At 46.0% G+C, this 15707-nt stretch overlaps 1 protein-coding gene and 1 long non-coding RNA gene across 3 annotated transcripts in view; both read right to left on the bottom strand.

Moving 5' to 3' along the window:
* PIAS1 (protein inhibitor of activated STAT 1) overlaps positions 1-15707 on the bottom strand; it is a 66321-nt gene that overhangs the window by 35046 nt on the left and 15568 nt on the right. Inside the window, 1 exon segment of the mRNA XM_074549096.1 lies at positions 628-1072. Coding sequence (XP_074405197.1) covers positions 628-1072 — 445 coding nt within the window.
* Positions 7677-11990, bottom strand: LOC141730554 (uncharacterized). Of its 2 annotated transcripts, none has more exons than XR_012582066.1 (2): positions 11060-11990; positions 7677-10737 (listed from the first exon to the last, which is right to left on the bottom strand). It is a non-coding gene; the product is annotated as an uncharacterized LOC141730554 (long non-coding RNA). The 2 variants fall into 2 exon arrangements; XR_012582065.1 differs by having other exon boundaries at positions 10942-11990.

The following is a 15707-nucleotide window of genomic DNA, read 5'->3' on the forward strand; positions in this document are numbered from 1 at the left end:
GGCAGTACTGAGCAGTATTAGAAGTTAACCATGCTGTGAAGTGGAGCCTGGAAAATCACACATTACATAATGCCCTGGGAGCAGCAGATCCTCCTCAGCAGCTCCACCAGTGATTTATACCTTCACACAAAAATCAGCTGCGAGGAAAGCAGCCACAACTGCAAAAGAACCCTAAATTCAGGTGCTTGGGCTGTAATGGATCCAGCAAATTTCCAGCCTGGCACTCCTTCCCAGCACGGCTGAGAACATTCTAGAAGCCTGACGGATTTGGGGGTAGTTCTGTTTACTTTGGTTTTTTTTTTTTTAATAATGAAACTCTGTGGTTTATAAGAACTACTGAAAGCAGACTGGTTTTTTTCTTTTTCCTTTTTTTTTTCTAAGATTTAGTTTGTTTTTTCTCAAAGCCCCCCCCTTAAAATAACGGATGTTTAAACCATATTTAGAGGCTCAGCTAAAGCAACTAATGAGTGTTAGGTAAGACGTCTCTCCATGTAGAACAATCTGTTCCAAAAGTTACCAAAAATAGCAATTCTCTAAACACTGCTGTGATGCAACATTTAACCCCTCGCTGCTGCAGCAGAATTTGACCATTTTCCCCCAAAGCCTGCACAAAGGAGCTCTCCTTACCTAGGCTGGTGGGCTTGATCAGCTCGTCCAACAAGTCATAAAAGGGGAGTTTCTGCAGCTTGATGTCGGGGTGCACGGGGTGCAGGGCCGAGGCCAGGTGGGGCAGTTCCAGTTCGTGTTTGGGTCCCAGCAGCGACACGGGGAGCAGGGGGGACGTGGCGGGGTGGCCGTCGTAGCCCAGCTGTGGAATGGCGGAGGGCGACAGCGCGGCCGGCATGGAGCCCGAGTGCACGCTGGGCATGGACAGCTCTGCCGGCGTCATGATTTTCTGCGGGAACCTTCTCCTATAGAGTTCTTTGATTTTCATCTGCACGGCGGGGCTGCAGCCGGCCTTGAGCAGGTGCAGGGCTTTGGTCAGCAGTTCGTGTTTGCGGCCGTGCTTGTTCCTGCCCGCGTAGCCCAGCAGCACCTGCAGCTCCGACACTCGAAGGCTCATAACCATTTGCTTCAAAGAGACAAAACAGGAGGTTAACAGGTGAATTTAGAACCCTCATAAACAAAACACAGGGTCAACAAGTGAATTCAGCGCCCTCATGAACAAAACAGGGGGTTAACAGGTGAATTTAGAACCCTCACAAACAAAACAGGGGGTTAACAGGTGAATTTAGAACCCTCACAAACAAAACAGGGGGTTAACAGGTGAATTTAGAACCCTCACAAACAAAACACAGGGTCAACAAGTGAATTCAGCGCCCTCACGAACAAAACACTGGGTCAACAGGTGAATTTAGAACCCTCACAAACTAAACAGAGGGTTAACAAGTGAATTCAGCGCCCTCACAAGGGCTCAGAACCATTTGCTTCAAAGAGACAGAACACAGGCTCAACAGGTGAATTCAGCACACTCACAAACTAAACAGAGGGTTAACAGGTGAATTTAGAACCCTCACCAAGGCTCAGAACCATTTGCTTCAAAGAGACAAAACAGAGGGTCAGCAGGTGAATTCAGCACCCTCACAAACAAAACGGGGTTAACAGGTGAATTTAGAACCCTCACCAAGGCTCAGAACCATTTGCTTCAAAGAGACAAAACAGGGGGTTAACAGGTGAATTCAGCACCCTCACAAACAAAACAGAGGGTTAACAGGTGAATTCAGCACCCTCACAAACAAAACAGAGGGTTAACAGGTGAATTCAGCACCCTCACAAACAAAACAGAGGGTTAACAGGTGAATTCAGCACCCTCACAAACAAAACAGGGGGTTAACAAGTGAATTCAGCACCCTCACAAACAAAACAGGGGGTTAACAGGTGAATTCAGCACCCTCACAAACAAAACACAGGGTTAACAGGTGAATTCAGCACCCTCACAAACTAAACAGAGGGTTAACAGGTGAATTCAGCACCCTCACAAACTAAACAGAGGGTTAACAGGTGAATTCAGCACCCTCACAAGGGCTCAGAACCATTTGCTTCAAAGAGACAGAACACAGGCTCAACAGGTGAATTCAGCACCCTCACAAACAAAACACAGGGTCAACAGGTGAATTCAGCACCCTCACAAACTAAACAGAGGGTTAACAGGTGAATTCAGCACCCTCACAAACAAAACAGAGGGTCAACAGGTGAATTCAGCGCCCTCACAAACTAAACAGAGGGTTAACAAGTGAATTCAGTACCCTCACAAACTAAACAGAGGGTTAACAGGTGAATTTAGAACCCTCACAAACTAAACAGGGGGTTAACAGGTGAATTTAGAACCCTCACAAACAAAACAGGGGGTTAACAGGTGAATTCAGCACCCTCACAAGGGCTCAGAACCATTTGCTTCACAGACAAAACACTGAGTCAACAGGTGAATTCAGCATCCTCACCAGACATAAAACAAAGGGTTAACAGGTGAATTCAGCATCCTCACCAGACACAAAATAAAAGGATTAACAGGTGAATTCAGCATCCTCACCAGACACAAAATAAAAGGATTAACAAGTGAATTCAGCACCCTCACCCAAGGCTTATAACCATTTGCCTCAAAGAAACAAAACAAAGGGTTAACACGTGAATTCAGCATCCTCATCAGACATAAAACAAAGGGTTAACAGGTGAATTCAGCACCCTCACCCAAGGCTTATAACCATTTACTTCAAAGAAACAAACCGAAGGGTTAACAGCTGACTTTCAGCACCCTCACAAACGCTCAGAATCATTTGCTTCAGAGGCAAAAACCAAAGGGTTAACAGGTGAATTCAGCACCCTCACCCAAGGCTTATAACCACTTGCTTCCAAGAAACAAACCAAGGGGTTAACAGGTAAATTCAGCACCTTCACCAAGGCTCAGAACCATTTGCTTCAAAGAAGAAAAACAAAGAATTAACAGGTGACTTCAGCATCCTCACACACCAGAAAGGGCTTGAAGCCTGTTAAGCATTAAGTTTTCAAGACTCTGTGCCCCTGCTCTGCCCCCTTCTACAATGCTCAGTATTTAATACAATACTCAGTAGTTATTACAACACTCAGTGTTTCTTTTCAAATCTGCAATGAGAGATTTTTAAAAGCATTTCCATTCCGTGGGCAAAAAGCTGAGGAAAGGACTCGGTGCAAAATAAAGGTGGTAACTAATTATTTGTTAATCACTTGCTAGAATCTCTGATTTTTCCTTGCTCTAGCTGGGTGTAAAAGCAGTTTTACACTGACAACACCCAGCCTCCCTCAGCTCCTGGCATGCAGCAGAACTGACCCACACACGTTCAGAGAAATGAGATAAACGGCATCAAAAGGAGAGTGAACACAATCCCGTTTGAGCCTTGTCACCTGCCCGGGTTAAAGGAAATTTCCTCTCCTTCCACCTCTGCTCTTCTCCCAGCAGAGCTGCGGGTCTGTTTGGATGGGAAGCTGGGCTTTGCCCTCTGCTAATTAACATCTTCATTAGCACAGCCATTTAGTGCCTCCCAACAGGACCCAATGAATCACACCGGTACAACTTGTCACCTGGCTCACTTCTCCCGGAACTGAGAAAAACACTTCCCAAACCAGTGAAACCAGTAATCACCAGTGTGCAGCAACTGGGCAGGCAGGAGCCAGAAAATCAACTTCAGGGCCTGGTTTTCATTGAAAAATACATTTCATTGCTTGGCAGGGGCTTGCTCATCATCAGAAGGCCTGAGACACCAGCTGGAATGATGATCCAAACGTTTGGATTCCCAAGGAATCATAAAGAAATACAATGCCTAAAACCCACTGATGTGCCAGGCTGTATCTTCTGCAAGAAAACCCTGAATATTCTGCAGTGAACCCCAGAAGATCTGATTCCAAACAACACCTGATGGATGGATTTGGGACCAAAGCAGCCCATGCAGCACATGAGCGAGGGCTCTGCAATTTCCCAGCCACTGAAGGATGAAGACCTAAAACCAGAATTTGCATTTGACATCTCTGAATTTGACTACCAATGCTCCCATCCTCTCTGCTCCTTCAAACAGTGCAAAGCGCTCAGTCTCAAACACTGCTCTGATTTTTTCCACATGAATTCTCAAACCTGAAGTGCCCAGATTAGAAATTGCTACCCCCGGCTTTACCAAAACCAGCCCAAACTCCCATCATCTCCTCAGAGCTTCAGTACCTGCCACAGATCTTCCCTGCCCAGGTGTCCACGGGAGCTTTTCCCTGCACTGAAACTGCTCCTGGTATTCAAAAGCCCTAACTGAGATGATTCATGTCTTTAATGAGGTTTGCAGCAGCCACACTGAAGTCAAATTTGCCACAAGATTTCTGCTGTGCTGAACCACAGCTCGGGAACCTCGCTGCAAATCCTTGTTTCAGCCTTCCACGAGCCCTTTGGATGGAACTGGAGTTGTTTTATTTTATTTCCCTGAATACCCCAAGAACCTTCTTCACACTCAACTCTGAGACTGTCAGAAAGCCACTAATGAGAACAGACGAGGTACTTGGTAAGAAATGAAGATGTCTTAAAAGAATAAGGCATTTCAGCTCCAATCTGAAGTGTTGACAGCTGAAAGGAAAGTGAAACAAATAGATTTGAAACATGGAAAAACACTATTTATAATGCCATACAAACACTTCTCCAACAGAATGAGTAGTTACAGCTGAAGGGTTTAATGCCATCACCATTAAGAGTCACTTCCTGAACAGGCAGAACCTCTCAGAGCTTCCCTCTGTTCCTGTTTTGTGATAAACTCACGGGCTCAGCTCGCCAAGAGCACGAGAGGATTAAGAAATAACTGAGGCGAGGGAGAAGCTCCTCTCCACGCTGGATAATTTCCATTTGTAAGGTAAAGGAGAGCTGGAATGAGCACACAGAGAGCAGGGGCCGTGCTGGAGCCAGCTCAGAGCCCAAAACAAACAAAATCCCCACATCTTCCCCAGCCCGCGCATTCCTGCTCAGGAGGACAGCAACAATTTTGTTTGCAGTGTTCAGGGCCCTGACAGATCCATCCCTAAAACCAGCAGTAAACCTGGTGGGTTTATTATAATTCCATAATTTATAATATATATATTATATTTTCCATCCACATCAGAGAGGGGCAATGCCTCAAACCATGCCCACCTTGCACAGGGCACTGCCAGGGGTTGGTGCCCCTGGGAAAAGTTCCTACAACACCAACAGGAGAATTCCTGTCCCTCCTCCAACCCTGCTGGGGTTTACAGGGCCCAACCTGTGGGAAATGGATTTGTAAGAGATAAGAAATGCTGACTTAGAAATAGGACAGACGTTGCTGAAAGAACCAGAAACAATTTCCAAGGATGGCCTTACAAATAAAACTAGGTATTTTAGAGAAAGAAAACTTTGAATGATGCATTGTGGTAGGACTCACAAGGGGTAATTTTAGATGATTGGCTTTAAGGCATTTACAGCATGGTGTGGCTAAAGCTGATAGACCAAGAAACACTTAAATGTAATTAGGAAATAGTTGGCTGCTGATTGTGATGCTGTGAATTATAACATCTGTATTGTCTCACCCTTCACGTGAGACTGAAAATGGAATAAAAGTTTTAAACCACCTCTCAGCTGCCCCATCTCTGGGTCAGGAAAGGGCTGAATCTGACACCAGCCCAGCTCCAGAGCAGAAACCCAAGCCCTCGCCATGCTCTGATCCACGGCACCCTGACCCTGGCACAGGCAGGACAGCACAACCCAGCGCTGCCAAACACACCAGGGAAACCCAGCAAAAGCCTCAATTGCTCCCATTTTCTCTGTCCCACCTCAACTGCAAGCCCTGGCTGGCTCAGCTGCAGCAGCAGAGCTGGAGGGCAGAGGCACAGGGAGTTCTGCTGCAGGAAATGTTGCATTTCTCTGCTGCAGCATGGGAGCACAAAGATCACAAACCCCAGCACAAAGGCTGCCCCCAAATAACAAACACCTGCCCCACCCCTGGCTGCCCCAAAATGTTGGCATTTCCCTATGCTAACAGGAAATAAAGGAACAAAGCAACAACAAAAAGCTGAACTGCAGAGAAACGAAAGGAGGCCCAGCGCCCAAGGAGTGGCTGCAGAGAAATCCTGCACGCCGCAATTCCAGGTGTTTGCTGTGGGAATATCCATTCCTGCACACAGCACAAGGAATTGATGCTGTTTGGCTCCAAAAAGGTCGAGGTTTTGGCACTCAGCTTCAAACTGGTTTCCAACAAATCCCAGCCTCAAGCACACACCGGTACTGTGCACTCTGGCACTGAGGGCACACTCAATGCTCGAAAGGAGGATGAGGATGGTGAGAGACATTTTTCAGAAAGTCAGAAGGAGCTTTCCAGAAACCCAACTAGCAGGGGGTGGTGGCACATTTCTGCCCTCCCTGCCTGTGCACACCGATCTCTGAACACACCTCTGGCATTTCCTGCTCCACAACCCAGGCCAAGCCCGTGCTCCTGCACCAAATGCATCACTCCTGGTGTCCGGTTTTCGGCTGTTTGGAGGGCCTGGAAAGGCCCGGGGTGGCCTTGGGGCAGCCGCGTATCGAAGGAACAGAAGAGGCTTCAGTTCTTTTCTCGGTCTCGGTGTTTATTAATTGTTTATCTAAAAGATTTTCTCTGGGCCCGACAGAGCTCTGCTCAGCAGCCAGCCATGAGCACACTCACCTATCTTTATACCCATGGTTACGTGTACAATATTTATCATTTTTCCCCAATACCTTTCACCCTTATTGCCCAGTGCACTTTTAGTAATGACCAATCCAAAAGTGCCACCATCACCACAGAAGATGGAGGAGAAGAAGAAGAAGAAGAAGAAGAAGAAGAAGAAGAAGAAGAAGAAGGAGGACAGGACACGCCCCAATTCCTCCATCTTATTTCTTACTTCATCATACTTACTTACATACATACATTACATACATACATACATACATACTTACATCATACTTACTTCTTACTTCTCTAAACCCCCCTGTACAGAAATCCTAAACCCTGTGTCTCACCCTCTAATATAAAAATTTAATATAAATAATATATATAATAAAATAATTGAAATATATGGCAGTAATCCATGGGCAGCACCAATGCCATTCCCCTCGTTCTCTTCCATAGGGAAGGGATCTTCTACCTACAGCTCTTGCCCAAAATAATCAGGGCATTTTAAAAAAAGCTATTAAAGATGAAAACTGGAGAAGGTAAGAATCATTTACTTGGATTTTGTCTGCAACAGCAACAGCAGAGATGAAATTTGGCTTTCCACACAAACCCAGTTGTCCCAGCCAAGGAAAGATTCCCAAACTGAGCTCCAGGAATTCCAGCCCTCAGCACAGCTTAGCAGCTCATAGCATTTTCAGGAGCTGCATCTGGCCTCCATGACCTATGAAAATCAGGAATTAAGCTTAAAAATAAATAAAATCCAAGTGTTGGTGCCTCTGGATAAGACATTCCCTGGATAACCTGTGGCTGGTCCCACAGGCACTGATTATTCAGGGAAATAATCTGTGAACCTGAATTATTTTCCCCATTTTTAGAAGGGAGGGACTTGTCTGAGTGGTAAAAATCAGGTAGAAACCAATATTTATTTGTATTTTTAATAAACAGAGTGATGGACAAGGCTGAGCATTTTTCACCCACCCAGCAGCACCAAAACTGTCCTCAAAGCAAAATATTCAAATCCAAGTTTGATCCCTGTTTTTTTTTAAAAGGATATTTCTCCAGTTATCAACCCTAGGATCTATCAGGAGAACCCAACGAGTTATTCCTGGATGTTTATATAAGCAGAAGCAGGGAATAAGCTCCAAAACATATTTAAATTATTTGCCAGAACAACAAGAAGCATTTGGCTTGGGCCCACACCACATTCTGTGCCTAAAGCAATCCAGCAGGTCCTCCCCATTAACCTGAAAGATAAAGGGGGGAAAAATAGGAATGGAAAAAAAAAATCACCTCAAATCTCAGTGAAAAGATGGAAGAGAATGAGTAAAAAGAGAGAAAAACAATAAACGGGAAATCATCAATATATAAGCAGCAATTCCAGGCAGTGATAGTAAATTTGTTATTAAAAACACAGTGATTAGCTTTAGTGATCTTTTAGTAATTAAGGGTCATTATGACTGAAGAGAGCAAGCTCTGCAGCAAATTCCTTCACAGGTGAAGGACAACACAAATGGAAATTTCCCCCTTATCAAACAGGAATTCTGGAATCACTTCCAAAAGACAGGCAAAAAAAAAAAATTGAAATTGATCTTTTTTTCTCTAGCAAAAGCAACAAGAAGTGTCAGACGAGTATGGAAACGGTTCTGAATGAATCCCAGTAAACCCCAGGCCCCAGCTGTAAAAACACAGCTCCTGCAAGCTCTGAGCTGCCTTAACCCCTGCGAGGAACCTTCTGGAAAAGCGACACTCCCACAGAACTCCGGCCTATTTCATGTGGGATCTCAGCCCCTCAGGACTGAGGTGCCACCGAGAGCACCCTTGGGGGGCTCGGCAGTCCTGGAATGTTCCAGAAGTGTCTGGTGGCTGGACTTTGATCCCACACAGGAGACGACACCTGTATGAGGACAGGAGGGTTTCACTGGGGTGAATGGTGAAGGGATTGGTTAATTAGAGAGTGAAACACAGGGTTTAGGATTTCTGTACAGGGGGTTTAGAGAAGTAAGATGGAGGAATTGGGGCGTGTCCTGTCCTTCTTCTTCTTCTTCTTCTCCTCCATCTTCTGTGGTGATGGTGGCACTTTGGGATTGGTCATTACTGAAAGTGCACCGGACAATAAAAATAAAAAGGATTGGGGAAAAATGATAAATATTGTACACGTAACAATGGGTATAAAGATAGGTGACCGCCCGGAGGGCAGCACAGTGTGCTCATGGCTGGCTGCTGAGCAGAGCTCTGTCGGGCCGAGAGAAAATCTTTTAGATAAACAATTAATAAACATAAAGACCGAAAGAAGAACTGAAGCCTCTTCTGTTCCTTTGATACGCGGCTGCCCCAAGGCCGCCCCGGGCCTTTCCAGGCCCTCCAAACAGCCGAAAACCAGACAATTTCACATCTGTGAACCCGGCCAATCCCAAAGGTTAAAACATCCCCGTTGTTAATAACCCACATCCCCTCACCCTAAATCCCACCTGTTATGGTTTGGGCCTGGCCCAGAGCCAGTGCCCTCATGAAAATGCTTTCACTCTGGTGTTTGCTGTGAGATGTGACCGGGAAAAAGCAAAACAGGCTCTAGCTTAAACATAAAGAAAACTTCATTACTTAAACTACAGGAAAAATAGGAAAAACTATAAGGAAAAAAAAACCTGAAAACTTTACAACAAACACTTTCATCCTCACTACTACTAAAATCTCTCTGCCAATATCAAACTCCAAGCATCCATTGGTTTGACCACAGCATCTCAGAATTCTCACTTCTTCCTGGTCAAACCACCACAACACCCAAGGAAACTCTCAAGGCTGAATTATAAAAATTGAGCTCTTTCTCCCCAAAATCTGCAGCAGGGACATCCCCTAACCCTAACCCTAAATCCCACCTGTTATGGTTTGGGTATCTTATGAAAATGCTTTCACTCTGGTGTTTGCTGTGAGATGTGACCACGAATAAGCAAAACAGGCTCTAGCTTAAACATAAAGAAAACTTTATTACTTAAACTACAGGAAAAATAGGAAAAACTGTAAGAAAAAAAAAAACCTGAAAACTTTACAACAAAGACTTTCATCCTCACTGCTACTAAAATCTCTCTGCCAATATCAAACTCCAAGCATCCATTGGTTTGACCACAGCATCTCAGAATTCTCACTTCTTCCTGGTCAAACCACCACACCACCCAAGGAAACTCTCAAGGCTGAACTATAAAAATTGAGCTCTTTCTCCCCAAAATCTGCAGCAGGGACAGCCTGGCCCTTCCTGCCTTTGTCAGCAACCACCAGGCCACAGGTGGGAGCCCCTGCAATCCAGAGCACAGCAGAACAATCATAAATATGCACCATCCTCCAGGCCTTAAGGAGGGTCCCGTCAGGAAAAGCTCTTTTTTGGCACCTGCAAGGTTGTGGGAACGGAGGCAGAAGCAGAGGAGTGAAGGAAGCAGGCAGCAGCAGGTTTAAATTTGATTTTGTTGCACATACAAGAGGATTGAGGATTTCTTCATCAAAGAAAGCTCTGTTTGCACAGGGTATCAGCGCTCAGAAAGGCCAGGCTGGAATTGCAGCAGCAAACAGCACAAATCAGCCAACAAACCAATGCTGGAAATGCCCAAACAGCCTGGGCAGAGCTGCTGAGGGCACCCCAGAGATCTGGGCCCCCCTAAATCCAACCTGCATCCCTGATTTCCCCAGGAATGCATTCCCTGCCGCAGCCAGCAGGTGTTATTTACCTATTTACCTCTGCAGATTTCCTTGTCAATTCAATGGCTGCAAACCTATTTACAGCAACATTGTGACCCTTGAGCCGGCCTTCCCAGCCTCCACCATTCTGTGATTGTGCCATTTCCAACTCAGCTCCTGCACCTTTACGAAGCTGGCAGGGAGGAAATCAAAAACCGCAGCACCTGAGGGGGAAGTTCTGGGCAGGACCTCCCACCAAAATCCTTCTGTACCAGCCCATGGAAGCACAGAACTCGGAATTCCACAGATAATTAACCCAAGGAATATTCCCCTGGCAAGCAGTTATTCTAGTTTTTATCTATTATATTGGTAAAACCTGACTGCCCCATATTCAGTGAATTTTAGGAAGTTCAGTGATGCTGTTCCATACCTGAACAGTGATGCTGTTCCATACCTGAACACCAATAAATGCCCCAAATTCAGTTTTAGGCAGTTCAGTGATGCTGTTTCCTAAAAAAGAGTTTCCTAAATCCAGCATCCTCTCAGAATCACAGCTTCTAATCCAAACAAAACTGCAAACACCAATATAAGATCAAAATAAAACAACTTGAATATGAAATCAAAATAAAACAACCTGAACACCAATAAATGCCCAAATTCAGTTTTAGGAAGTTCAGTGCTGCTGTTCCATACCTGAACACCAATAAATGCCCAAATTCACTTTTAGGAAGCTCAGTGCTGCTGTTCTGTACCTGAACACCAATAAATCCCCAAATTCAGTGAATTTTAGGAAGTTCAGTGCTGCTGTTCCATACCTGAACACAAATAAATCCCCAAATTCAGTGAATTTTAGGAAGTTCAGTGCTGCTGTTTCATACCTGAACACAAATAAATCCCCCAAATTCAGTTTTAGGAAGCTCAGTGATGCTGTTTCCTAAAAAAGAGTTTCCTAAATCCAGCGTCCTCTCAGAATCACAGCTTCTAATCAAACCAAAACAACTGCAAACACCAATATAAGATCAAAATAAAACAACCTGAACATCAATAAATGCCCCAATTCAGTTTTAGGAAGTTCAGTGATGCTGTTCCACACCTGAACACCAATAAATGCCCAAATTCAGTGAATTTTAGGAAGCTCAGTGCTGCTGTTCCATACCTGAACACCAATAAATTGAAATTCCAGCCTGTAAATTCCAGCCAATCCCACCCCAGCGATGTCACCGAGTTCTTTGGGGTGTCTGTCACTGCCTGCATCCCAAAACCCCACGGTGATAAAAGTCCCAAAACTCAGTGGCAGGATATTGGAAAAACAAACAGAGGCAGCCCCAGCCCCCTGAACTGCTGCTGGGCAAAGGCAGAATTTGGAATTTTTAACATCATCCCCACCTCTTAAAGGTTGTTCTGTGCTTTTGGCAGATGCCTGTGGGATTTCTGGGAGATGGGAAATACCTAAACCTGGCACTTTAGTGCCCTTCTGGACCCCAAATCCAGCCCTTTTCCTACAGTTTTTCCTCTGAGAGGGAGATCCAGCCAAACTGGGTGACCAGACCCCCAAAATTCAGAGTTTGCCCACTGAAATCTATGGGGCTTTTTGTGGGATCCAGCCACAGACCAGAGCCCCAAATTCAGAGTTTGCCCACTGAAATCTGTGGGGTTTTTGTGGGATTCAGCCACACACAGACCCCCAAAATTCAGAGTTTGCCCACTGAATCTTGTGGGGTTTTTTGTGGGATCCAGCCACAGACCAGACCCCCAAATTCAGAGTTTGCCCACTGAATCTTGTGGGGTTTTTGTGGGATTCAGCCCCAGTGTGTGACCAGACCTCCAAAATTCAGAGTTTGCCCACTGAACTCTATGGGGCTTTTTGTGGGATCCAGCCACAGACCAGACCCCCAAATTCAGAGTTTGCCCACTGAACTCTATGGGGTTTTTGTGGGATCCAGCCACAGTGTGTGACCAGACCCCCAAATTCAGAGTTTGCCACTGAATCTTGTGGGGTTTTTTGTGGGATCCAGCCACAGACCAGAGCCCCAAAATTCAGAGTTTGCCCACTGAACCTTGTGGGGTTTTTGTGGGATGCAGCCACAGTGTGTGACCAGACCCCCAAAATTCAGAGTTTGCCCACTGAATCTTGTGGGGTTTTTTGTGGGATCCAGCCACAGACCAGACCCCCAAATTCAGAGTTTGCCCACTGAACTCTATGGGGCTTTTTGTGGGATCCAGCCACAGACCCGACCCCCAAATTCAGAGTTTGCCCACTGAGCCCTGTGGGGTCTTTGGCGGGATCCAGCCAGAGCCCCCAAATTCAGAGTTTTCCCACTGAACTCTGTGGGGTTTTTGTGGGATTCAGCCCCAGTGTGTGACCAGACCCCCAAATTCAGAGTTTTCCGAATGAGCCCTGTGGGGTTTTTGCAGCATCCAGCCAGAGCCCAGCCCCCCAAATTCAGAATTTGCCCACTGAGCCCTCTGGGGTTTTTTGTGGGATCCAGCCAGAGCCCCCAAATTCAGAGTTTGCCCACTGAATCTTGTGGGGTTTTTGTGGGATCCAGCCACAGACCAGACCCCCAAATTCAAAGTTTTCCCACTGAGCCCTGTGGGGTTTTTGCAGCATCCAGCCACAGACCAGACCCCCAAATTCAGAGTTTGCCCACTGAACTCTATGGGGTTTTTGTGGGATGCAGCCACAGTGTGTGACCAGACCCCCAAAATTCAGAGTTTGCCCACTGAATCTTGTGGGGTTTTTTGTGGGATCCAGCCAGAGCCCCCAAATTCACAGTTTTCCCACTGAGCCCTCTGGGGTTTTTGGTGGGATCCAGCCAGAGCCCCCAAATTCACAGTTTTCCCACTGAATCTTGTGGGGTTTTCGGTGGGATCCAGCCAGAGCCCCCAAATTCAGTTTTCCCACTGAATCTTGTGGGTTTTGTGTGGTGGCAATGAGGACACACCAGCCAGGCTGGGCAGGGATTTGCTCCAGCTGTGAGAGAGATTTGTTAGCAGAAGTCTGCCAAGACTTAAGTCATGTCTAAAGCAGGTTTGATTTAAAGCAAGGCCCGTTTTATCTTAATCCGTAACGAAAGTTTTAGCAGGCCCAGGAGAATTTCCCTGCTAGGTGAAGGATATTATTACTTTTGGTATTAAATAAGGTTGCTGACACAGTGGTAATCTCCATTTTCTTGGAGGCTCCAGGTTCTTTTTAGCCACGCTTAAACTTAATTGTCCCTGGTGTTTTTTTCTCCTAGCAGCTGGCAATGATTTCCACACGGAGCAGAGGCAGAAATTCCAGTTTAGGAATTGCTGGATCTGCCACAGGAGCCTCTCTGCAAACACACCTGAGGCTAAGGGTGAGCACAGTTATCTGGGAGAGGGTCAGGGCCAGACAAATTGAGTTTTTATGGGGAATATTCTGCAGCAAATCCTGATGGCAGAGCCAGCTCCCACGGGGTGAGGTGCACTGGAGATGTGCAAAGAGCTCCCTAAACCCCAGTGTGCTCTCAGGATCACAGCTTCCAACCAAAACACAACAACTGGCAGAGCGCTCAGGGATGCTCTGAAATGCTGTCTGCTTGTGTAAAATAACACAGCACTGAGAAACCACACAGGAGGTCACAAAGCCACACTGATTTCCCCTCCCTCCGTGGTTTCAAACAATAAAATATCCACTGTGGGATCCACAATTAACACAGAGAAATGATCCCAAATCCCTTGGAGTGCTTTGGGATTTCCAGGCAGGATTTTCCTGTCAGACTCCCTTCCAGCCATCCTTTCCCCACCACACACAAGCTCTGCTCGCTTCCTAAACACCTCAAATCCCTGCAGGAAGCACAGGGAGCTTTGGAGAGTCAATTTTGGAGGGAAAGCTGGAGAAGAATGCACCTGGAATCCCACGAATGCGCTGCAGGAGCAGGACACACCAAGCCCAGCATTGCCAGGTGTGGGATCTGAGCCCCTCAGGACTGAGGTGCCACCGAGAGCACCCTTGGGGGGCTCGGGAGTCCTGGAATGTTCCAGAAGTGTCTGGTGGCTGCACTTTGATCCCACACAGGAGACGACACCTGTATGAGGACAGGAGGGTTTCACCGGGGTGAATGGTGAAGGGATTGGTTAATTAGAGAGTGAAACACAGGGTTTAGGATTTCTGTACAGGGGAGTTTAGAGAAGTAAGATGGAGGAATTGGGGTGTGTCCTGTTCTTCTTCTTCTTCTTCTTCTTCTCCTCCATCTTCTGTGGTGATGGTGGCACTTTGGGATTGGTCATTACTGAAAGTGCACCGGGCAATAAGAATAAAAAGGATTGGGGAAAAATGATAAATATTGTACACGTAACAATGGGTATAAAGATAGGTGACCGCCCGGAGGGCAGCACAGTGTGCTCATGGCTGGCTGCTGAGCAGAGCTCTGTCGGGCCGAGAGAAAATCTTTTAGATAAACAATTAATAAACATAAAAACCGAAAGAAGAACTGAAGCCTCTTCTCGTCCTTTGATACGCGGCTGCCCCAAGGCCACCCCGGGCCTTTCCAGGCCCTCCAAACAGCCCAAAACCGGACAGTCAGGGGTCGGTGTTTGCCTGTAAAACTCTGTCAATCCCTGCTGCACCAACAGCCAGCATTGCATTGCCTCGTGTTTGTCAGCTCCAGCTTGATTAAAATAAATTATGGACAGAAGAAATGCAGATTTGCCTCCAAGATCTGAAAACACAATCTTATTTCTGTACCTTGCAAAGTGATTTATTCCCCACGTGGCCTAAGTGAAAAATTAAAAAATTACTTATCCACTAAAACTTTGCTATTAATTAGCTCCAAATGAGCTAACACTTCCAGAGATGAGATTGTGCACTCAAATATACCCAAACTATCCCCTTTTTTCTCCTCATCTGTCCCATTTTCCAGGATGCAGCACAGGAGACACACGACATCATCCCTGACTATTATTCTGGTGTCTCAAGGAGGTTTAATTAAGAATCATATTAAATTTGGATACTGAATTGCAAAGTGCCGAACAGCAGGGCGAAGGCAGCACATAATTGAATCTCATTTCCCTGAAAAGTAACCAATGGCTCTGCTCATGCCCCAAGAGAGGGAAAACTGCAAAACCGCAGTGATCAGCTCACAATTCACGCTGGAAAAGGGGAAAAATCACAAAAGCCAAACTGGAACGTGACAAAATTCATGGTTTCTTTTGGAATTTGAGGCAAAATTCCCTTCAAGAAATGAATTCCCAAGGCTGCAGCTCAGGCTTTGTCAGGGGCACCAAGGACCAGCCTGGTCACAGCCATCCCACAGGAGGTTTGTTGGGATTTTCCCTGAAAAAAGGGAAAAATCTCCACCAACAGCTGCAAAACAGCTTAAATGGGGGAGGAAAGAAAGGGGAAAAAAAAGGGGAAAAAAAAGGGGAAAAAGGGGG

The sequence above is a fragment of the Zonotrichia albicollis genome, chromosome 11 (genome assembly GCF_047830755.1).
Source record: "Zonotrichia albicollis isolate bZonAlb1 chromosome 11, bZonAlb1.hap1, whole genome shotgun sequence".
NCBI classification, from domain to species: Eukaryota; Metazoa; Chordata; class Aves; order Passeriformes; family Passerellidae; genus Zonotrichia; species Zonotrichia albicollis.